This window comes from Eupeodes corollae, chromosome 1, assembly GCF_945859685.1.
Source record: "Eupeodes corollae chromosome 1, idEupCoro1.1, whole genome shotgun sequence".
NCBI classification, from domain to species: domain Eukaryota; kingdom Metazoa; phylum Arthropoda; class Insecta; order Diptera; family Syrphidae; genus Eupeodes; species Eupeodes corollae.
The window spans coordinates 21202087-21226402 of NC_079147.1; the positions used below are offsets into that span (position 1 = coordinate 21202087).

The window sequence follows — 24316 nt, forward strand, 5'->3', positions numbered from 1 at the left end:
GTGAACAGACCCTTAAGGAGATGAAAAACTTTTACAAAATGCTAGGACTTAAAACAAACCAAGAAAGTAATGAACGAAACAAACAACGAAGATCTTTAACTTACACAAGGCTACTCTGCTTTAGTAGCTCACAATGATTTCTTAACATTTAATCTCCTTTAATGTGATTAGGTGTGGTAGCCTACAACAGTGGATTAGAATGACCTATTTAGTGGCAATTAAATATATTTTGTTGTTTGTGATAATCATTTTGTCTTAGATTTTGTTCCACGAAGGAAACGATAATTGGTGCTTGTCAAAAGAATTAATTAATATAGATTAATATGAATACTAATTCTAGAGTACGCCGCACAGTGGTGCGAGAGCGGAAAAAAGTCTTTTTAAGAAGTTATATTTATCCTTTTAAATTTTATGTTTAAGTACTCTTATATAACCCGAGCGTATGATTTAAAAGTATTTTTCAACATATATATTGTATGTTCTGATTTACAAGCCCTCAAAGTTGAAAAATAATTTTACTCAAATCGCGAACCGTATTTGAGACGTTTTTTTCCGAAGTTCCTTTAAATAAATTCTCTAGCTTCTTAAATAATTTGATTGGTCTATTTTCGATTATCTAAAATAAAAAAAAAATGATTATTTATAAAAGATACCTTCTATAAGTAGTCTGAAGCTTAAGTACTAGGAAAAAATGTGTTTTTTTAGACTTTTTGATTTCAAAAAAAAGCTCCAAAAGACTCCAAGAAAGTAAGTATGCCAGCATATGCTCCATGCATTTATGTAAAAGCACAGAAAAAATCAGCTGCAGATACGTGCAGATGTGGAAGTCATGATCAAAAATGTTTCACTGAATCGGATTTCAAAAAACTGAGTTTTGACGGTGGTGTTTACCAAAAAGTTTGATTTCTTCGTTATTAATTGTCAGAATGAAGTGGTAAAGCCCATTATTTTAAGAAAAAATGTCAAACTTTATTTTAAAAATAAAACAAAATTAATACATTGACACAGGTCTGAGAATTTCGATTTTTGCGAAACCATTTATTTCTGCCCGGAAAATTTTTTCAACTTTGAACTCAATTTTCTTGGAAAGAACACACAAAAAGCAATATAGTTTTATGATATTTTAAATTATATGATAGAGCTTAAAAAAATAAAGAAAAGGATTAGGGATAATCCTTTATTTTTTTGCTAAAAGTAGGGCAGGTAGAAATAAAAAAGGTGTTATTTTTAAAGATTTATTGCTTTGTTTTTGTTGTGTATTGCGTATTTTTGTATTACCTGTCTTATTAGAATAAAATCTCTTACTTAAATCTATATATATAAAGGATTAAATTAAAAAAAAGTCAGTATTGAGTTATTGACCATTTGTGCAAGGTGTTTAAGAAAAATGTTTACTCTGATCAATCAATAAGTGAAAGTGAAGTGCAATATAATAACAAATAAACATATAGTGAATAGTGAATTCAATACATTAAAATGCATTCAATCGAAATTCCTTATTCGGTGTTGTGTAGTGAACTTATCATTAATGGACATGATGTTCAAAATCTTCTACCATATTTTGAAAGGGAATACCCCAACTTAATTTCTGAGCAAATAGAAACTGTGCTGTCAGAATTAAATAAACGTTTTGTGCCTCATTTTTTGAGTCGATGGAACGCAGTTCATAGAAAAAAAAGTCATTTTGAAAAAAAATACACTCATTGGCTCGAAGGAGTTTTCGAAGTAGAACTAACCCAAAGTGTATTGGCCGAAACGTCAACTAATATGGGAAGACCACGAAAGAGTTTTGACGAATGCTGTGATCGAGCTAAAAGGTATAAGAGGGACGAAATTAGAAATATATTTCCTCAAGAAGAGATAAACTATGCAGCAACATCAGAGAGCTTTTCCTGGTCACAATTTGATTGATATGAAGTATTAAGACATGCCCTAAAAGATGAAGGACATGATGTTTTTCCACCTTATATTAAATTACTGGAAGCAAAAAAAAAGTGCTATCCTTTAGATATAAGCATTACGGAAAGCTCAGCAAGTGTGCCACTACAAAAATTGTTAGACCACACTGAAACAAGGTTATTAGAAGGAAAGACATCAGAGGAGATAACCAGAATTGAAGGACAGTCTTTAACATTGTACACTAAATGGGGATGTGATGGTGCCTCTGGACAACCACAATACAGTCAAACATTTGACAATGAAGAAACTTCGGACGCTAATATGTTTATGACATCTTTGGTACCAATGCAAATGGCTATGGAGGATAACAGGGATATTATTGTGTGGAACAACGATCGACCATCCTCTACAAGATACTGCAGAGCCATCCAATTTTCTTTTGTTAAAGAAACTGCAGAAATCATACGAAACGAGAAACAAAGAATAGATACGGAAATCAGTAATTTAACTCAGACGATAATTCAAATAGGCGAACGTCAGTTTACAATCAAACACGAACTCATGTTCACAATGCTGGACGGGAAGACAGCTCAATCTATAACAGAAACTCCTGCAGCTTCTTCCTGTTTCATATGTGGAACTACAACTTCTGGAATAAATAAATTGACAAATATAAGAACCAAAGCTGTAAACAGGGAAGCTTTGAAAATGGGAATGTCTCCTCTTCACGCTCGGATAAAATTTATGGAGTGTATCCTCCATGTTGCCTACAATTTGCCATTTAAAGCATAGAGAACCAACAATGAGACCCGCCATATTAGAGATGCTCAGAAGAAGAAAATTCAGCAGGAGTTTCGTGAAAAACTGGGCATCATTGTCGATCTTGTAAAACAAGGTACGGGGACAAGTAATGACGGCAACACCTCCAGAAGAGTTTTTGCAAATCCAACCATGACTTCAGAAATCACTGGAGTAAGTGAATCCCTAATTCGGCGGTTTGCTGTTGTCCTTGAAGTAATAACGTCGAATGAAAAATTAGATTTAAAAAAAAGTGCAGCTTACCTACATGTGGGAAACTGCTGAACTGTTTGTTGAGAAATATAAATGGTACAATATGCCAGCAACCGTACATAAGATTTTGATCCATGGAGAAGAAATAATTAAAAGCTGTGCATTTCCTGTTGGATCGCTCTCCGAGGAAGCCCAAGAATGCCGAAATAAGGATTATAAAGCCTACCGCAGGTTTCATTCGAGAAAATGCAGCCGAATTGCAACGAATGAAGGTGTGATGCATCACATACTCATATCCTCAGATCCAATAATAACAGGTTCAAGGCCACAGGCAAAAAAGAAAATACTTCCAATCAGCGCAGACGCTAAAAATCTCATTTTAGCGTCATAAAATTACTACTTCATAATTGTTTTTTATTTATTTTTTGTATGTATGTATTTATCTATTTATTTATTTAATTTTATAATATACATAGTTAGTAATAATATTTTGTTCAAAATAAAAAGTTAAGATTTTACTAAAAAAAACTTTTATTTAAATATAACATCAAAAGCCTCAAATTTTAGAAAAATGTCAATAACTTTTTTTCTAATAATTTTTTCTTGACCAAATTTTGAACAAGCATGTATAAAACTAATCTTAACATGTGTTTTAAATTTCATTAAAATTCGTTTAATAGTTTAGACTTAACAAATATTTTTCCGCTCTCCCATACAAAAATTAAAAACCCTCAAATTTTAGAAAAATGTCAAAAACTTTGTTTATAATTATTTTTTTTCAACCAAATTTTGACCAAATATGTATAAGACTAATCTTAACATGTATGCCAAATTTCATTTAAATCTGTTGAACCGTTCAGATTTTACAGACTTTTTTCCGCTCTCCCATACAAACCGAACCACTGTGCGCCGCACCGCGCCGTCCAATTTTACAAAACACTAAAACCTAACGGAATTGAATGTGGTAAAGAATTCCACATTCGTGTATTACGGTTAAGGAATGAATCTCTACACTTGACAGAAGAACCGAAGTTTATTTGACCAACCGTATGCAAGCCGTGTCTTGTAAATGGTAGAATATCCTCGTTCCTCCCTGTTAATAATGGTGTTCCTCAAGGATCAATCCTTGGACCTTTACTTTTTTCATTGTTCATTAATGATCTGCTCTCCGTTTTGTTTTGCTGTCAATTTCATATCTATGCAGATGATGTCCAATTATGTATTAGTTTTCCTGAGATGATTCTTAAGGATGCAATATTTAAAATGAACATGATTTACTTACTTACTTACTAAAGGTGGCGCTACAGTTCTGTGTGAACTAGGGCCCCACCCAACAAACTTCTCCATCTAGCTCGGTCCCTAGCTAGATGACTCCAGTTTCGCGCTCCAAATTGGGTGATGGTCACCTTTCACTTGTGCGTGCCACCTGATCCGCGGTCTTCCTCTACTGCGCTGTCCTGTGGGTGTGGATCCGAAGACTTTCCGGGCCGGAGCATTGGTTTCCATGCGCTCTACGTGACCCAGCCATCTTAGTCGTTGGACTTTTACCCTTCTGGCTAAGTCTACGTCGCTGTACACTGTACAGCCTGAACAGCTCGTCGTTCCATCATCTCCTCCACTACCCTTCGATGCATACGGGACCGTAGATCACACGAAGAACTTTTTTCTCGAAGCGACCCAAGGTGCTTTCATCCGCTTTTGTCATAGTCCATGCTTCTGCACCGTATAGCAGGACGGGGATGATAAGGGTCTTATATAGCGACACTTTGGTCCCTCGAGAGAGGACTTTACCACTCAATTTCTTTCTTAACCCAAAGAAACAGCGGTTAGCAAGAGTTATTGTTCGTTTGATCACAGCGCTGGTGTTGTTTTCTGAATCAAAGTTACGTCTGTCGATGGTGACGTTTTGACCAAGACGTCGGTGTTGTATGTATGTCCTTTCTTGACAATCCTGCACAAACGGACGAGTTTAGCAGATTTGTCAAAACTAGACATGGCTCTATACAGCTCGTCCATGTAGATGCTGTCATATGAGGCCTTGAAATCGATGAAAAGATGGTGGGTGTCGATTTGGTGTTCTTGGGTTTTTTCCAGGATCTGCCGTTATGTGAATATTTGATCAACTGTGGACTTTCCTGGTCTAAAACTACACTGATAAGAACCTATCAGGTTGTTGACGATGGGCTTTAGACGTTTACATATTACGGCAGAGAAGATTTTAGAATATTTCAGCTTAGATATGGCAATCTTTACTTCGTCTAAGTCGGGAGGACGGGATTGTTGGCTTTCGTCGTCTATGTTGACAGCGATATTCAGTGCTTCTTCGCCGTTATACAGTCTGCAGAAGTGGTCCTTCCATATCCTCAGCATTGACTACGGTTCCACTATGATGTTTCCACTTTCGTCTTTGCAGCCTTCGGTTCTAGGTTTATGTACCTGTGAATTTCGTTTCACCTGTTCATAAAACTTTCGAACTTCATTCCTTCTTTTAAACCTTTCAACATCTTCGACTTCACGCTTCTCATGCCCTCTCTCTTTCCTTCTGAGAAGTCGGCGTTTCTCTCGCCTCTTCAGCTCATAAAACTCATGAGCAGCTCTCGTCCTTTTATGCAGCGCCGCTTTGCGTGCTTGTTGTTTGGCTGCATTTGCCTGCCGACATTCCTCATAAAACCAGGGGTTCCTTGTTGGTGGCTGTTTGAAACCCAGCACATCAAAGGCGGCTTCTCTGATTGCATCTTGGCAATGTTGCCACTGGTTTTCGATACATTGTGTTGGCGGCAGAGAACTTAGAGAGAGGTTACTTGTAAATCGATCGGAAAAGAATTTGGCGATCTCTGGCGATTGTAGCCGTTCGACGTTGTACCTTCTCCCCGCACCTCCCTGTTTTGCCTTGGGTCTGGAAATCCGAAGTGCTACCTTGGCTACAACGAGTGGTCCGAGTCGATGTTCGCTCCTCGGAAAGTGCGGACATCCATGATGCTGGAAACGTGTCTGGCGTCGATCGCAATATGGTCAATCTGGTTGACGATAGATTGATCTGGACAACTCCAAGTTTCATTGTGGATGTGAATGTGTGGAAAACGCGTACTTGCTACCATGACATTTCGCCCCGCAGCAAAATCTATGAGCCTGAATCCGTTGTCGGAAGTGATGTCGTGCAGACTGTTTTTTCCGATTATTCCACCAAAGATGTCTTCCCTTCCTAGCTTGGCATTAAAATCGCCTAGGACAATATCGTAGCCAAGACACTACTCGTATGTTTTTTTAGCCTTGATGCGTATGGTCATAAGGCGCTCATGGATGCACCTATAGCTCAAGACTCCTTGCCTAAGTCTGGCTCCAATGCAAAATGCCGCATACAAATAAGCGCTGTTGGTTTTCGCGGTAGCAGTCACCATAGTAAAATTCGCATTTTTCATCTTTTTTTTGCCCGGTCCATCCCATCGTATTTCCTGGATGGCGGTGATGTCTGCTTTATAGCAATCTAGGGCCTTCGCTAATTCTTCGGTTAAGGGACCTAATATTCCACGTGCATATCCGAAGTTCGTTGTTCTTAATTCGTTTGCGTAGGTTGTCAACAGTTAATCCGACCGTATCCGAGGCTTGTTGGTCCTTCGCAACTACGATGTTTTTACGTGGCCAGGAAGTAACGCCGACGGCACAAAACCCAACCTGGAGAGTCAGATCCTTAGTATAACCCCAAGGACAGGGGGACGGTTAAAACCGCTCCTTATATGCCTGGGCACCGAATAATTCGTAGAAGCCCTATAAGGTGTTCACTAAGTAATTCAACCTTACTGGAACTGTAGACGCCACCGTTGATTCTATCTCGAGAATTCGTCCGCTGCCGCCTGGATAAGGAGAGGTGCCTTAGTGGAAACACCTCTCCCCACCTCTCTCGTTTGCTGTCCCCAACAACTTTCCACTGGGGTTGGAACTCAATCTCCAGTTTAGGTACCCGTTGTTCACCACGGGGAGGTGAGAGGTAGGAGTTGATAGACAGAGGTGGGGTTTGAGAAAAACCTGTGGACGCTTGTGTCCTCTTTAATGCACATGTCTACCATTTGAACATCGAGATATCGTTGTCTGGGGTACAGTAAATCATACGGTGCAGTGAACTTTTGGCTTGCTCCGTGTTTTGTTTTCTTGATTCCGATACAGCTTCAAAGACCCTAAATTTATTGGTATGCTTAATTTTCTTATTATTAAAGCATTGCTTCGCCTCAACAAGTTTGTCAGTGAGATGATTTTCCATGCTCAAGGTCTTAGTAAAGCAGACTCCTAGATATTTGTATTCTTTCAACATTATATTGCCATTGCTAGATCACTTGCAGACGAACTTTCTGCGCCATTCTTAAAACCCTTCACTTTGGATTTATATAAATTTATCACAAGGTTCCAACTTTTACAAAATTCAACCAGCTTATTTATCATTTCCTGAAGAGACTGCAGTGTATACGCGAACAGGACAATGTCGTCAGCGAAAAGAAGAGCTTTAATGTTAACGCCAGCGTGGGTTTTTTTCGTTGCATGTCGTTTGCTTTTGCAAATTAGGTAACGGTGCACTGATAATGGCTAGAATTCGATGCCTTTTTTCCGAAGTCTAAACAAGTACCAATGAACTCACCATGGCATGATGGTAAGTGCTGTGGACTGTCATGCCAGAGGTCTTGGGTTCGATCCCTGCGAGGAATTGACAAATTCTCCAAGAGTAACTCTTGTCATGAAAAAGTGCTTTCTCAAATTAGCCGTTCGTATTCGGCATATAAACTGTAGGTCCCTTCCATTCCTGACAACGTTACTCGCACACTGGAATGGTTCAGAGTTGTAAGTCAGGCCTTAGTTCTCAAAGAACTGTTGCGTCACCCAAAAAAAAGTTCAGGCTGTAAATGATTTTACCGAAGTAATGGATTATATTTTTTGTTAACTTTATTATATTGCAAAAAAAAAGACAAATTACTAAAAGCGATCGCTTAAACTGAACTTTACACTGCAAACCAAGTTTGCCAACAACTTAACCAATTATAACTTAATGCTTTTGGTGTTTCTTTTTGTTGCTACAATTTTCTCCAGAATTATGTGTTACCGTCACTGCTTGCATCAAATCTTATCCAAAAATTAATCCAAATTAAATTTTTCGTTTGTTACTTTCGTGTTACCTAGGTTTTATTTTCTTAAGCTGTTTGAAATATGGTTATTCTTGTTCTAGACGGATAGCAGTAAATGTATAGTCTCTCGCAATATATGTTTTGCCTACAAAACGACTTTCCTTCCGTTTCTTAAAACTGTTTCGCAACCTCTTTATGAATATTATATACCTTTCAAGGTATCTTCTATCTAATTTAAGAAATATTGCTCCTAACTCATAAAATTCCGAAGTAATAATACAAACTAACTATTACTCCAAGAAGTAATTCATTCACGTGGGTAGTTTTATAACTTTGTTTAATGTTAAATCCCTCAAATAAGACATTTCTTGACGACCACTTAGATTTCCTTTTCCTTCCAAAAAGATTATATCCATATAATAATATAGAAGATGAAAAGCATCTATGTAGGTACGTACATATCTAAATTCCTAAATAAAAAAGTCTCGTCTTGTATTTTATAGAATAGTCTCAGACAGAAGTAATCCTAAATGCAAAAAGTACTAAAAGTACAGAGAACGTTAAGCAAACATAGTAAACTTTTATTGTTTTGTTGTATTCACAGCTTAGGTCTCTAGCCACCAAATAAAAATAAGACAAACAAAAGAAAAACTAAGCTATCGCCATATGCTACAAACAGAAACTTAAATCCCATCCGAAAAATATAGACCAACTTAATTTATGTTAAATTATCCTCCTCACGAAGTTTTCTTTAGCCAGGTGCTGCAAAAATATATTTTACAAAACTTTAATATTCATATTTCATTCATTTTCTTATTATTTTCTTACAGTCTGGTGGCACAACTGTCCCTCTGGAACATAATACCGTACGTTTTGTGGACAATTTTAGTGCGGGGACACGTGGCTCCTCGTCAGCGGAATATTTCCTCGACCATGAATACGCTGTGATTTTTATGTACCGTCAAAAATCACTAGAACCATTTACGCGTCACTTCACGGGTCAGCAATTTTTCGATATGTTAGACATCACGGACGATGCACGAGGCACAGCGATAACAGTGAAACCAGACTCCGTAGATGTGTTCGCACCAATCCTGGCCAAGTACAAAAATGCCCGCGAATCCCAAATGATTTTGTACGTTAGTTTTACGAGTGTTGTAGATTATATGTGGCTTCTAAGAGCTGCATGCGAGTGCCTAGCTGCTTTTGAACATAGGGCTGTTCTTTACCTGGCAGCAGCTGTATCTGACTTTTACATTCCACAAGATAAAATGGTAAGTCACATTGAAGTAAAGGTTTAATAATAATAATCAATATTTATGTTTTCTTTAAGAAGAAGTTATTGTTTTATAGTTGGGTGGATCTAATGGATGGATGAGGAACTACATAGGAAGTTGTTTCAACCGGTTTCCTCGTCTTGTCATCTTTGTCCTTTGTCGTTGTGGTTGCATGTGCATCTGAGTTGAATTTATCTGCCTGCCATGTGCAGCAGATATGATTTATTTAATAGCCATAGTCAATCTGCTTCGAGGATTCTCCTTGAGGTTAAGGTTGAGGTTGAGGTTGAAGCACCACTACCGCCACCGACACCGGATGGAGATGCCATCCAATTGAATCCAACCCACCACCCGCTTTCTCAACAAACCGTCATTGTCATTGCCATTGTGATGTTTTGAACGTGCATGTGAATATTATCAAACGAGAAACGATGTGAAACGTGGATGAATGGTTTCGTGTCCTTGGTGTCAATTTAAAACGAAAATGATTAGTTGAGTTGGGAGTTAGTTGTTTTGCTCTAGCTCTAAAGACTGCTGCAAGAGACATCTCCTCCTTTTGTTCATTGGAGGTGGTGTCATCAACTAAACGTTGGTGTTATTTTAACACGCAATTAGTTGGAGCTCATAAATCAGTTTTCTGTTTTCATACGACACGACTATGAATACTCTTCTATCATCCCTCCTCAACTCACATGCCTGAAGCCTCAAGCCTCAAAACATCCCAAGCTAATGATGTGAGAAAAATAAAATAAAAAAAAACAAACAGTTGGTTTTGTTTTTCATATGAAGAAATCATAAAACTGTGATAAATGCTGTTCTCGAAATGAAAATGCTTCAACGTCAACACTGAACACACATCGTCGTCGTCGTTTTTCTAATTAGGTTCTCCATTTCACCCGATTATAATTAAGTAGAATTTGTTCTCAAAACGACGACGACTAACGACAACAACAAGGAATGTTTTATGGACCTGCCTGGAAACTTGATGATGATTCGAATACATAAAATATATATACAGTATGAGTACATATGTGTATTGTAGTGTTTATTAATCGATATTTTTAGTTATATACCTACTATTTTATGTACGTTCATTATTTATATAGAGATTCATATAAAATTAATTAACTTTGTCATAAACATCAATGTGAATGTTGTGGGGGTGGAGGTTGAGGACCGGACCGGACATGACATGGAAAGGATAGGGGAACGAAAAGTTTTGAGCTCTTGTCGAACAGAGAGCATTTATTATTTATAACTCTTTAGATTAAGTTTATTTATTATTTTTTTTTCTAAGAGTGGGCGTGGTAGTTGGTAGTTGGCAGTTTAGTTTTTGTTTTCTGACACAATTATTATTTTGTTTTCAAAAGTGTGATTCTGGTTTGTTTTTGAAAAGAGTTTTTGTTTAGACTCAGCAAAGTGAATATTAATGGCACTCTGAAATAATTTGAAAAAAGTACGTAACATAGAGGAGCTCTAAAAATGGATGTTAATTATGAATTTGAATGCAAGAGAGAGAGCTTTTGCATATAGTTTGTTAATCCATAGATACCTGCCTACCCAACTGCAGTTCCTTGAGCGCCTGTCTCTTATTTGCAAACAAAATCTGCATGTACATGAATTTTTATTTGAATGTTCATTTTTGAAATAGGTGTTTTGGTTTTGACTGTTTTGTGTAGGTACCTATGTGATTTTTCTAACGCCACCAGTTATAAAAAGGATCTTGAAGGACACAGTTGTAGTTTTTGTGTGATTGTTCTATTTTAATTAGTTTGAAGTAAGTTAGAATTTTTGCAAATTTAGCAAAAATCAAATAAGTGCTGCTTTTGAAAATGATTAAAGTAAACGAATTAAAAAGAAAAATGTTTAGGTGAGTAAGATTTTTGTAGAGATTATTCATAATTATGTTCATATATGTATGTATGCATGTTGTTGATGAATAAGTTTATAAATTCTTAAAAACAGACATACATTTTGAGTGTACCTAGTTATTATTTTTAAGATATTTTTTTCCAGCTATTTTATTTAATATGCAAAAATGATTGCCTTGCATTGAACCTTGAAAAGCACCTTTGCCGGTGTTGTGTAGAATTCATGTTACGCTAGAAATATTATTTCGATGTCTTTTAAAGAAATGACGAACAATTATTTCAAAGCCATATTGCATGTCTGCAAAGAATTTCAACACAAAATAGCCATTCTGTAATTTAAAAAGCACAAAACAAAAGCACATAACTTCAATTAAATTTGATTAAAAGCTTTTGAATATCTTCCAAAAAAAGGATTAGTAGTACTACCACATGCATCTCCTTTATATATCATTTACCCAATTGCTACAATACATTCATTTTGAGATACATACAGTGAGAATGGGTTCCAACCGCAGTGGAAAGTTGTTGGGGGCAGCAAACGGGAGAGGTGGGGAGAGGTGTTTCCACTAAGGCACCTCTCCTTATCCAGGCGGCAGCGAAGGAATTCCCGAGATGGAATCAACGGTGGCGTCTACAGTTCCAGTAAGGTTGAACTACTTAGTGAACACCTTATAGGGCTTCTTCGACTTATTCGGAGCCCAGGCCTGTAAGTAGCGGTTTTATCCGGCTCCCCATCCTTGGAATTATACTGAGGATCTGGCCCTCCAGGTTGGGGGTTGTGCGTCGGGGTGACTTCCTGGCCACGTAAAAGCTTTCATAGTTGCGAAGCACCAACAAGCCTCGGATACAGACGAATTTACTGTTGACAACCAACGCAAACGAATAAAGGACAACGAACTTCGGATATGCACGTGGAATGTTAGGTCCCTTAACAGACCACGTGTGACCGAAGAATTAGCGGAGGCCCTAGACCGATATAAAGCAGATATCACCGCCATCCAGGAAATACGATGGGATGGGCCGAGCAAAAAGAGGATGAAAAACTGCGATATTTACTATGGTGACTGCTACCACGAAAACAAACAGCGCTTATTTGGATGCGGCTTCGTCATTGGAGCCAGACTTAGGCAAGAAGTCTTGATCTGTAGGTGCATCAATGAGCGCCTCATGACCATACGCATCAAGGTTAAATTCGGCAACATAAGCCTGATATGCGCGCACGCTTCCACAGAAGGGAAAGACAACAATACCAAAGATGTGTTCTTCGAGCTCTTAGACAAAACATATGAGCAGTGCCCTAGCTACGATATTAAAATAGTCCTGGGTGATTTTAATGCCAAGCTAGGAAGGGAAGACATCTCTGGTGGAATAATCGGGAAAAACAGCCTGCACGACAACACTTCCGACAATGGATTCAGGCTCATAGATTATGCTGCGGGGCGAAACTTCATAGTAACCAGTACGCGTTTTCCACACCTCAACATCCACAAAGATACTTGGACTTCTCCAGAACAATCTACCGTCAACCAGATCGACCTTATTGCGATCGACGCCAGACACGCTTCTAGCATTATGGATGTACGAACTTTCCGAGGAGCTAACATCGACTCGGACCACTTCCTCGTTGTTGTCAAGGTAGCACTTCGGATTTCCAGACAAAAGGCAAAACAGGCAGGTGCTGGTAGAAGGTATAATGTCGAACGGCTACAATCGCCAGAGATCGCCAAATCCTTTTCCGACCGAGTTACAAGTAACCTCTGTCGAAGTTCTCTGCCGCCAACACAATGTATCGAAAACCAGTGGCAACATTGCCAAGATGCAATACGAGAAGCCGCCTCTGATGTGCTGGGTTTCAAACAGCCACCAACAAGGAACCCCTGGTTTGATGAGGAATGTCGGCAGGCAAATGCAGCCAAACAACAGGCACGCAAAGTGGCGCTGCATAAAAGGACGAGAGCTGTTCATGAGTTTTATGAGCAGAAGAGGCGAGAGGAACGCCGACTTCTCAGAAGGAAAAAAAGAGAGGGCATGAGAAGCGTGCGGTCGAAGATGTTGAGAGGTTTTAAAGCAGGAATGAAGTTCGAAAGTTTTATGAACAGCTGAAACGAAATTCACAGGTACATAAACCAAGAACCGAAGGCTGCAAAGACGAAAGTGGAAACATCATAGTGGAACCGCAGTCAATGCTGAGGATATGGAAGGACCACTTCAGCAGACTGTATAACCGCGAAGAAGAACTGAATTCGCTATCAGGCAGGATGACCCATTCGATATAGACGACGAAAGCCAACAATCCCGTCCTCCCGACTTAGACGAAGTAAAGATTGCCATATCTAAGTTGAAGTCTAATAAAGCCGCTGGAGCAGATGGCTTGAATGCCGAGCTCTTTAAAGCAGCTGGGGATAAGCTGGTTAGGAGCATGCACCAATTTATCTGTAAGATATGGTCGGAAGAAAACATGCCCGATGAAAGGAACCTCAGTATTGTTTGCCCGATCCTGAAAAAAGGAGACCCTTTAAACTGCACCAACTATGGAGGAATCAGTCTACTTAACATCGCCTATAAAATCTTCTCTTCAACAACCTGATAGGTCCTTATAAGTGTGGTTTTAGACCAGGAAAGTCCACAGTTGATCAAATATTCACATTACGGCAGATCCTGGAAAAAACCCAAGAACATCAAATCGACACCCACCATCTTTTCATCGATTTCAAGGCCGCATATGACAGGGACGAGCTATATAGAGCCATGTCTAGTTTTGGCATCCCTTCCAAACTCCTTCGTTTGTGCAGGATGACCATGGAGAATTCACGCTGCTTCATAAAGGTTGGAAACAACTTAACAGAACCTTTCGATTTCAAAAAAGGTTTTAGACAAGGTGATGCGCTGTCATGTGATTTTTTTAACATCGTGCTTGAAAGAATAGTGCAGAGCTCACACGTCAACACTAGAGGCACTATCTTTCAAAAGTCTGTCCAATTACTGGCATATGCTGATGACATTGACATAATCGGAAGAACTCAGCGTGATGTCAATGGGGCTTTTGTGAGTATTGAAGCAGTGGCGGCAAAAATGGGTTTAACGGTTAAAAAGGGCAAAACAAAGTAAATGCTGTCATCAATAAAGGACATACAACACCGACGTCTTGGTCAAAACGTCACAATCGTCAAGGACCTCGTCTAGCTAGGCTCCGCTGTAAACGCAGAAAACAACACCAGCGCTGAGATCAAACGCAGAATAACTCTTGCTAACCGCTGTTTCTTTGGGTTAAGAAAGAAATTGAGTGGTAAAGTCCTCTCTCGAGGGACCAAAGTGTCGCTATATAAGACCCTTATCATCCCCGTCCTGCTATACGGTGCAGAAGCATGGACTATGACTAAAGCGGATGAAAGCACCTTGGGTCCCTTCGAGAGAAAAGTTTTTCGTGTGGAGAAGATGGAACGACGACCTGTACGGGCTGTACAGCCACGTAGACTTAGCCAGAAGGGTAAAAGTCCAACGACTAAGATGGCTGGGTCTAGAGCGCATGGAAACCAATGCTCTGGCCCGGAAAGTCGCCGAATCCGCACCCACAGGACAGGATCAGGATCAGGTGGCGCGCACAAGTTGAAGGTGACCTCACCCAACTTGTAAGTATACTTTTTTTTGTGTACGAGTAAATCATCGTTGATTAACGGTAAAGTTTTGATTCAAGCAAAAAATTGTTTATTATTGTGAAAAATTAAACAAACCTACAAAAACATTCATTGGAGGTGGACGAAACAATAGGACCATGTGACTTCTGTTTGAATTTATGTTGATTTTAATAAAATATTTTATAGAACACCATTCTTGAAACAAAATAAAGTGAATTCACAACAAAAAAGAAAAAATGGGTCGCGGGAAGTGGCCATAATAATTGGGAGATCCAAAACATTCGTGTATAATGCACTACAGCCCAAAAAAACCAAGGCAAAAACAGGCAGACCACGAAAAACATCCTAAAAACTTGATGCTCAAATTAAACGTTTATCTAGGAAGGACCCGTTTAAGTCTTTTGGGGAAATTAAAAAGGTGCTAGACTTGCCTATCTGTGAAAGAACAGTTAGAAGAAGAGGAGTAAAATCTCTTTAGAATAAGTCTTAGTGAAGGATTTTACTCCTCTTCTTCTAACTGTTCTTACCACTTCTTACCAAAAGACATCGACAAAATAGAATTAGATTTGCCAAAGCTATTTAAATTGGGTAGGCCCAGATAATGGACAAAAATGGCGAAACGCTCTATGGTCCGATGAAACAAAAGTAAATTTAGTTAGATCAGACGGTAAGAGATGGGTACGACCGACGTCCAAAATATACTGCACATCAACCACAGTATACTAAGAAAACAGTAAAGAACATCTGCATGATCGTGATCTACACTACTTAAGTTATTTAGATGGTTGCACTCAAACCTCCCTTTCATCGTTTACAATAAATAAAATACAATCGTAAGCCTCAAAAAAAACTTCAGCCCTGGTCCTGATGGCGTCCCATCAGTTGTTCTAAAAAAATGTATGGATTCTATGTCAAAGCCTCTAAATGCTCTCTTTGAACTCTCTCTTTCCCAAGGTGTGTTTCCGAATATATGGAAAGATTAATTTATATTTCCCATTCATAAACAAGGCAATAAAACTAAAATTAACAATTATAGACTTATTGCTAAACTTTCATGCATTCCAAAACTTTTTGAAAGCTTAGTTTATGATTCCGTTTATTTCCATTGCAAGCCTTTATTCTCCCCCGCTCAACATGGTTTTCTTAAAGGTAGATCCACTACGACTAACTTAATTGAATTTATATCCAAAGTTTTGTCAGCCCTTGAGAATGGCAAAGAAGTTGATGAAGCCTTTGATAAAATATCCCATAAGATAATTTATCTCAAACTAAAAGCCCTAGGCTTTCCATCTATATTTATAAACTGGATAAGCTCCTATCTTGCGAATAGAACTTATAGAGTCCTTTTCCGTAACTCAGTCTCCAGTCCTATACATGCAACTTCTGGAGTCCCACAAGGTAGTCACCTTGGCCCCCTTCTCTTCGTCTTATCTGTTAACGATGTCTGTCTTAAATTAAAAAACTCAGATTGCTCAGATGATAAGAACATTTTTAAGATTATCTCTACTCCATCTGATTCCTTAGTTTTACAAAATGATCTTAATATCTTTTTTGTTTGGGGCATGCATAATTTCCTAGAGTTAAATGTAGGTAAATGTAAACAAATGACCTTTTCGCGCAAAAAAATCCCATCTCATAGAGTATACTACGTCCTTAATGACGCCGTCAACGTAGTCGATTCTATTAGAGATCTTGGTATAATGTGTGACAAACACCTGAATTTCCATTCCCATTTTGACCAAATTATTAATAAAGCTAATAGATCTCTCGGTTTTATTAAGAGATGGTCAAAAGAATTTTCCAACCGCTATGTAACTAAAGCGCTTCCCTAGTCCGTCCTCATCTTGAATATGCATGCCAAGTATGGTCTCCCTTTTATGAAAACCATTCACTCAGAATTGAAAATGTTCAAAGACGTTTCGTTCGATTTGCCTTACGTGGCCTCCCCTGGGATGATACATCCAACTTGCCTCCTTATGCCGATCGACTAAAACTGATAGGTTTGCAGCCCTTATATATTAGACGCAAAAACGCTGATATATTATTTGCTCACCAATTTTTAATGGGCAATAAAGATTCCCCGGCACTTCTGAGTGATATTCATCTTAACACCAACCCTCGAAATCTGCGATCTGTTTCCCTTTTCTATATCCCTCATCACCGCACTAATTACGGGCACTTTGAACCAATGTCCAGAATTCTTCGTCACTGCAACGCAGCTATCGTAATCTTCGATTTCAACATTCCAAATCCCATCTGAAAGATACCCTTTACTTTCTCCCTTTTTGAGTCCGCATTCCTCGTCCCTTGTAATTTTAAGTCAAATAAAATCAAAACTGCAAAAAAAAATGTTAAGCTAAGACCTAAGAAAAACGCATATTTCGATGCGAGCTGTAGAGAGGTTATTATGGTCAAGAAGGTAAGTTTCCGTTGTTTTAAAGCCAATCCAAGTGAGGAAAACCAGAATAAGTTCAAGCAAGCCAGGAAGACCTTCAACCTCCATATTCGACGGACCAAATTTTTACATGACCAAAAATTACGGCAAATAATACTGCAATGTCCCAAAGGCAGTAAAAATTGTTGGTCATTTGTAAAAAACCTCTTCCTCGGTTCCTACGCTTGTTGTGAATGACACTCCATTTGTAGGCTCCTTAGAGAAAGCAAATCTCTTTGCTAGGCAGTTCGCCGCAAATTCAACGCTGCCAGTGAGTGTTATGACTCCGCCTGTACTTGATGGAGTTAATGATTCTATGGGGCAAATCTTTTTTCGCACTTGTACTAGCGAGAGACCTAAAAGATCTTAACATACATAAATCTGATGGTCCGGATGGTATCCCCGCTATTGTTCTGAAGAGGTGTTCTTCATCGCTGGCAGTACTCGAAAACCGCATTTGTCCAGCCTATTCCCAAAAAAGGCGAATCTTCCTGACCGTCTAATTACCGACCGATTGCACTTACGTCCCTTCTTTCCAAGGTCATGGAAACGCTGATTAATTATCAGCTCAAGAAATATCTTGAAGATCGAAAGCTTCTTAATGACCGACAATACGGCTTTCGTAGCAATAGGTCCACTGGTGATCTCATGGTTCATCTCACCGAAGAGTGGAACAAATCTTTACATAGTTTTGGAGAAAGTAAGATTATTGCACTAGATATTTCAAAAGCATTTGATAGGGTTTGGCATCAGGCTCTCTTATCGAAAATGCGTGCTTTCGGGTTTCATGAATCCCTCCTTCATTGGATTAGTAATTACCTTTCGAATCGTTCAATACAAGTTGTATTGGATGGATTCAAGTCTGAAAACCACAAAATAAATACTGGTGTGCCCCAAGGCTCTGTTTTATCTCCAACACTCTTTCTCATTTTTATTAATGATCTCTTGTTTTCAACATCTAATCCAATACATTGTTTCGCTGACGATAGTACTCTTAGCTTTTCATATTCGTTTTCAGATTCACAACCCTCTTCTTCGGATGTGGAACTACAACGACAAAATATGATAAGCTCATTAAATTCCGACCTCAACGCGATGTCGCCAAAAATGCCGCAAGATGTTTGGGTTTTCTAAGGCGATGCAAGAAGTTGTTCTCCCCCTCTTATCTGGCTGTTATTTACAAGCCTTATATACGTCCAAAGCTTGAGTATAACTCCCATATCTGGGCTGGTGCTCCTTCAACTTACTTAAGCCTCTTGGATAGTATTGAACTTAGAGCATTTAGATTGATTGGTGATATTACCATCATAAGATCATTTATGCCACTTAAACATCATTGAAATGTTTCTTTTCTCACGCTCTTTTACCGTTATTTTAATGGTTTATGCTCGAGAGAAATAGCCAGCTGCATTCCTTCCCTTAAACAGTTCAACCGTAATACTCGCGCTTCTAGGAATGCTCATCAATATACCCTCGAGCCCAACTTCGGTCGTACTGTCAAGTACAGAGATTCGTTCTTTAGCCGAACTATGGGAATGTGGAATGCCTTGCCACACTCTGTCTTTCCTAGTCATTGCAATATTCAGGAATTCAAAACCAATGTGCACCGACATCTCCTTTCAAACCCTCTCCCTTTCCTAGTGCTCACACTGTGTCTACATAATAAGGGTAATATATCCGTTTGAGTGTGCGCTTATTATACAAAAAAGAAGCTAGTGTTAAGTTAAGTTATGATAACTTGTATTAAGCTGAATAAATAAATTAAATTAAATTAAACATTAATCTAACTTCATTTGCTTATAGCGGAGGTAACCCGCATTTCTCTAAGTTTTATTCTTCATCGATTTCTAAAATAATGATCCCATTTAAAAAATATTAAACAAAAATGCCGCAAAAATTATACTAAGACTCTTTTCCTGAAGTGTACCGGTGTACCTATTCATTCAATTACTTCAATACTTTAATCTGTTCTAAAATGCAACATTTTTCCTTATTACCCCAACACTAAAGACTTACTTAATAGTTTTTCTGCTTTTGACAAATAGTCCCATTTGCCATTTATATTTTAGATAATATCCCAAACTTTATTTATACCTACGTACATATCTACTTGCTCTTGACCTTTTTGCTTAGATTATAACCGACAATGCTTTCAGTTGATTTCCATTGAGACCTTTCCCCCAAACAAAGTACTAGTAATATTATGTAGATAGTAATATAAAAAGGTTCAAGATAAATGAATTACCTACTAAGTCATTCCTGTCTACTTCCATTATTGCATAATAAAGCTTGTTTGGTATCTGAATGTCCATGCTCATGCTCATGCTAAAGCCAAAGCCAAAGCCAAAAAAAAAATCCAAAACCAAAGCCAGAACACAGCAATTGCTTGAACCCGAACCCAATTTAATCTAATCTCCATAATGCATAAACTACTATCACCCATTTTTCACTACTCTTGAACTTTTCGAAAGCCTGCCCTCGAAGCAAAAGAGCAGGGTCAGAGTGTAAAGTTTTATTTTTATTTTTTCTCTTGTTTCGTCTGATTCTAATTCACCATCTAAAAACCGATGTTTCTTACGGATATATAAATGTACATAAATAAATATTCAATATCAATGAACTTGAACACCATTTCTATTATGACAAAATCTTATCCCCTTTAAGTCTGTTGTTTTTGCATCTAAGAGGTACCACCCTACTTCCTTCCTACATTCTCTCCTCTATTTTCGATTTTTGTATAGTTTTTTATTTTATTTTCAGTTTCTTTTTGAATAAACAATTCAATTACCGTGTGAAGGAGGCAAAGCCTTGAGGGTGCGTTATTGTCTATTGTCACCAAAAGTTTGGTTTCCATAAATTTAAGAGCATTATTTTTTCCGTTCAAGGATTGTGGTTGGGTTGGTTGTACATACATAAGTATATTATTTGTTTTGTGAAGAAAGTCTTTCTTTTTCTTTATTATTCTCCATTTGTATTTCTTTCAAGTTTGGGATAAAATTAGATATCGATTTGTAAGGTTTTCCATAGTTAAAGGAGGTGATATTATGTGTAAGATAATATTTTTGTCTCTTGGGTTCGGTTGGATTATATATATTTTGTTCCTTTATTGTTAACTTGGAAGGATATAAAATAAGAAAATGGACTTACATTGTTTTTAATTTGGTATTTATTTTTATTTCTTTTCTCCTTCGTTTAGCCAACTCATAAAATGCAATCGGGAGAAGGAGAACCAACAATATCCCTACAATTGGTGCCTAAAATGCTTGCACCATTGGCTAACTTATGGGTACCACATGCATTTGTAGTTTCCTTTAAACTCGAGACTGACGAGAGTCTATTGATAGTCAAGTCACGAGATAGTCTCAATAAATATAAACACAAAGTAAGTTTTTTTTTTAAGTTATTTATTTTAAATTTAATTAATTTTGTTTTCTTCTTATCAATATAAAAATATAGCTAGTTATTGCCAATATACTACAAACACGTAAGCATCGTGTAGTATTTGTAACACCAACCACATCCTATGAAGTGCATTTAACACGCGAACAAGGCTTAGCCGGACTGGAAATCGAAGAACCAATTGTGGCTGATGTTGTGAGTATAAAATTATGTCGGGAAATTCAATTACGCCACCCACCATAACCTCCCTTAAAGCAAGGCTACCATCACTGTTTGTTTTTATTAGACTATTCAACAGGTTGAATTTAAAACACATAATAGGGTTTATCCGGTAGACTACTTAACATTTCTTATAGTTCATCAAACCTCTATCATCTTTTTTAAAGCTTCTTAACATTTAACTTATTTCAATTAATGTCATCATAGTTGTCAGAAGTTGAATTCGTTGTCAACGAAAAAGCATTAAGTAGCTTAGTTTGTATAAAGCTGTTTTCGGATTTGGGAATCAAATTGGTTGAGGTTATCTTTCACTTTTAAGCGTTTCGTTGCTTAAATAAAAAAAGGTGCCTTCTTTTACCTACTTAGGTCCTCTGACCCATTTTTTCTATGAAGTTCGCCTTGCGGAACATATAGGATGACCACTACTCTTGCGCGCGATAATGTACGATGTCTGTAGAATAAGATAGAAAAGAAATTACTTTATTTATATATGAATAAGTCTTTTAAGACCTAGTCTTAAAACCATCGGTCAGATTGACAGAATGAATTCTGATAGCGAAAACTATAAAGATAAAAAGTGAAATGGATTAATAAAATTAAATTGCTGCAAATTAATTTTAAACAAGCTTATATTTTTTTTTTTTTTAGATAGATAGATAGATAGATGTTTTTTATTACTTAAAATTGTTAAATACAATAGTTTCCGTTACAATTGAATAACATTTAAATTTGGTAATAAAAGTGTTTTGGCGGTGGCAATGCCGTCTGCCAGATTGACTATGTGTTTTCAAATTGTGTACAAAGAAAATGTTTACTATTTAACAAAATGTAAATGAACAATTGCAAAAATTATATAAATATGCAAATAGGGCTTTCAGTTTAGCTAAAACAAAAATAAATTACTTAATAGATAATACATAATTTTTTTAGCATATGGATTAACAGCTTTTAGTTTGGTAAAAACAAAAATAAAAATAAAATTGAGTAAAACTTGGTTTCAAGATTAAAAAAAAAAGAGCTTTTAGTTTAGCTAAAACAAAAATACGGGTTTTTGAACCCATTAATTTAAGCATTATGTACAGACTTTTAGTTTAGTTAAAACAAAATTTTAGTTATTTAAAATAATAATTAAAAAAAAAAAAAATAGATAATATACAACAATAATATACTAGTAATTATAAAAACATGATGTATAATTGTACTGTTTTTAATTTAAGTATTAAGAAAATTCTGTTATAATCATTTCTCTGTAACAGATTGATTTTTCAAGATAAATGGTTAGGTTTTTCCAATTTTCACCGTTTAAAATTGTTAACGTTTGCTCCATAGTTAGAGTTGGTTTCCCGAAGTAGAGGACTCTAAGTTCTTTATAGACTGGGCAAATTGATAAAAAATGAAAAGTATCCTCTTGTAACGAATCCTTTAGATTTCACCCTTCATCCTTTAAGTTCACACTATGAACTATAGTCTACAGGAACCTATAGTCCAGTCCTGTAAGCAGGAGTGAAGGGTGTTCTGGTATCTCTTTGGCTGGCATGCTTGCAATAGGCTTAGCTCGTCGAAAATGGCTGGGTTCTTGCCAAGGGATACCAAAACGTGTGTTACGTAAAATCATGCCGAGTTGTAGGTATAAAAACACAGATAATACACATGGATCTAAAAAAAAAATTTAGGACCCTAAATTCATCCTTAAGAAAAACAAATGAATTACTATTCGAATTTTGACAAATTGAAAGGATTGATAGAGAAAAAAATTTCAAGAAACAACCTTAGAGAAGGAAGGACTCGATGTTATGTCCATATGAGGTATATATATCCCACCCACGCATCACTATAATGTGGTACGACCTTGGCTACTGCTACCTCGATGTCATTTGCAGTAACCCCCTAACTTCATATGTGGTGACTTACCGAAGGTTTTCTGAAATGGTCACATTTACCCTAAGAATAATATTTTAGCAATCCATGAAAATTACTAACTAGTAAAATTCATCTTTTTATCAATTGAAAGTCGAAATTCATTAATTTTTTTTAAAACGTTATAAATTTCCCTTTTATTTTGCAAAGCATGTAAATAAAATATCCATACATAAAGAAGAGAAAAACTATAAACTAAAGAACAAAAATGAGCTAAAAACAATAATATGCAATTAGGATGAAAAATGTATGTCTAAATCTTATGATATTATATGTTTTATAAAACTATTAATATAAATGTATTGTTTTTGTATTCGTTTTTAATTTCTTCTTTATTTTTTTATTTCGCTGTCTCTTTGTACTCGTTTATTCGTTTATTTTTAGGATTATTTTAGGAAAATTAACTAAGCACATTTATGTCTATTTTGATAACAAAAGCCTACTTTTATATAATATATTTTTTCTTTTATTTTCTTATTGCCTACTTTCAGGCAAACTTTCTTGTAATTTCAGTTTTGTTTTGTTTTCAAACTATGTATGTATTGAGTGTATATGTTTCAAAGCAATTTCCAACAATAAAATTCACGATCAAATTTAAATAAGTAAAAATCACTTACCAAACGTATGGAATTATAAAAAAAATTTAACCTTGTTGTTATTGTGGCGATCAATGGATTTTGTTTTTGTTGTTTCTGCCGTCGAGGTGGTACACCGCTTCGAGGATAAGCATATAATCCAAAGTAATGATCGTTGAACGATAAAAGTGTACCTATTTTCAATGAGATTTAAATTTGATTGAATTTAATATATTGAAAAATTGCTTTAAAATTTTGTTTGAATTTAATTTAATTACTTTAGTTTTTTCTTTTTTGATATATTTTTTTTTTTCTTTAGATTTAAGTTTGATATTTTGTTTTAAAATTTAAATTTTTTTTTTTTTACTTTAGTTTCTCTTATTCTTACACATTATGTAATGACATAAACACAAAAAATGCAATAATGATATTATGATAGATAAGATAAATTGGACAATCTGGTACTTAGCTTTTGAGAGGTTTTGATTGAATTCTGGACTTGTTGGTAAATGAAGTGTGGTATAGATGGTCGTATATACTTGCTGTCAGAAGTTGTGCGTGTGCGGATGGTTGTATATTGCTGCTGTTATAAATGGAGTGAATGTGGATGGTCGTATGATTTTGCTGATTCTGTTGTGCACTTTTGCTGATGTGGTCGTATGATTTTGCTGATGTGGATGAATGGAATGTATGGATGGTTGTATGATTTTGCTGGTTTTGGTGTGTATGCGGATTTTGGATGCGGATGATGGATGTAATGTGGTTTTTGGTGATACCTGGTTGGATGTTCTTGTTGTTGCGGATGGATGGATTGATGGATGGTTATTTTGACCTTTTGGTTGTTGTTGGTGTCGAGTGATGGTAGATGGTCGACGTAGTTTCTACGATGATTTTGTTGGCTTGTACGGGCTTTCTTTGACCAAATAGTTCAGTGGCGTTTCTTTTGCTCGAATCCCGTCAGCCTTTAAAAT

At 36.8% G+C, this 24316-nt stretch overlaps 1 protein-coding gene across 1 annotated transcript in view; it reads left to right on the plus strand.

The window, feature by feature from the left end:
• The window catches only part of LOC129953631 (phosphopantothenate--cysteine ligase), a 74939-nt gene that overhangs the window by 34778 nt on the left and 15845 nt on the right, over positions 1-24316 (plus strand). The window contains exons 2-4 of the mRNA XM_056066870.1: positions 8849-9292; positions 20432-20617; positions 20692-20829. Coding sequence (XP_055922845.1) covers positions 8849-9292; positions 20432-20617; positions 20692-20829 — 768 coding nt within the window. The remainder of the gene's footprint in view (positions 1-8848; positions 9293-20431; positions 20618-20691; positions 20830-24316) is intronic.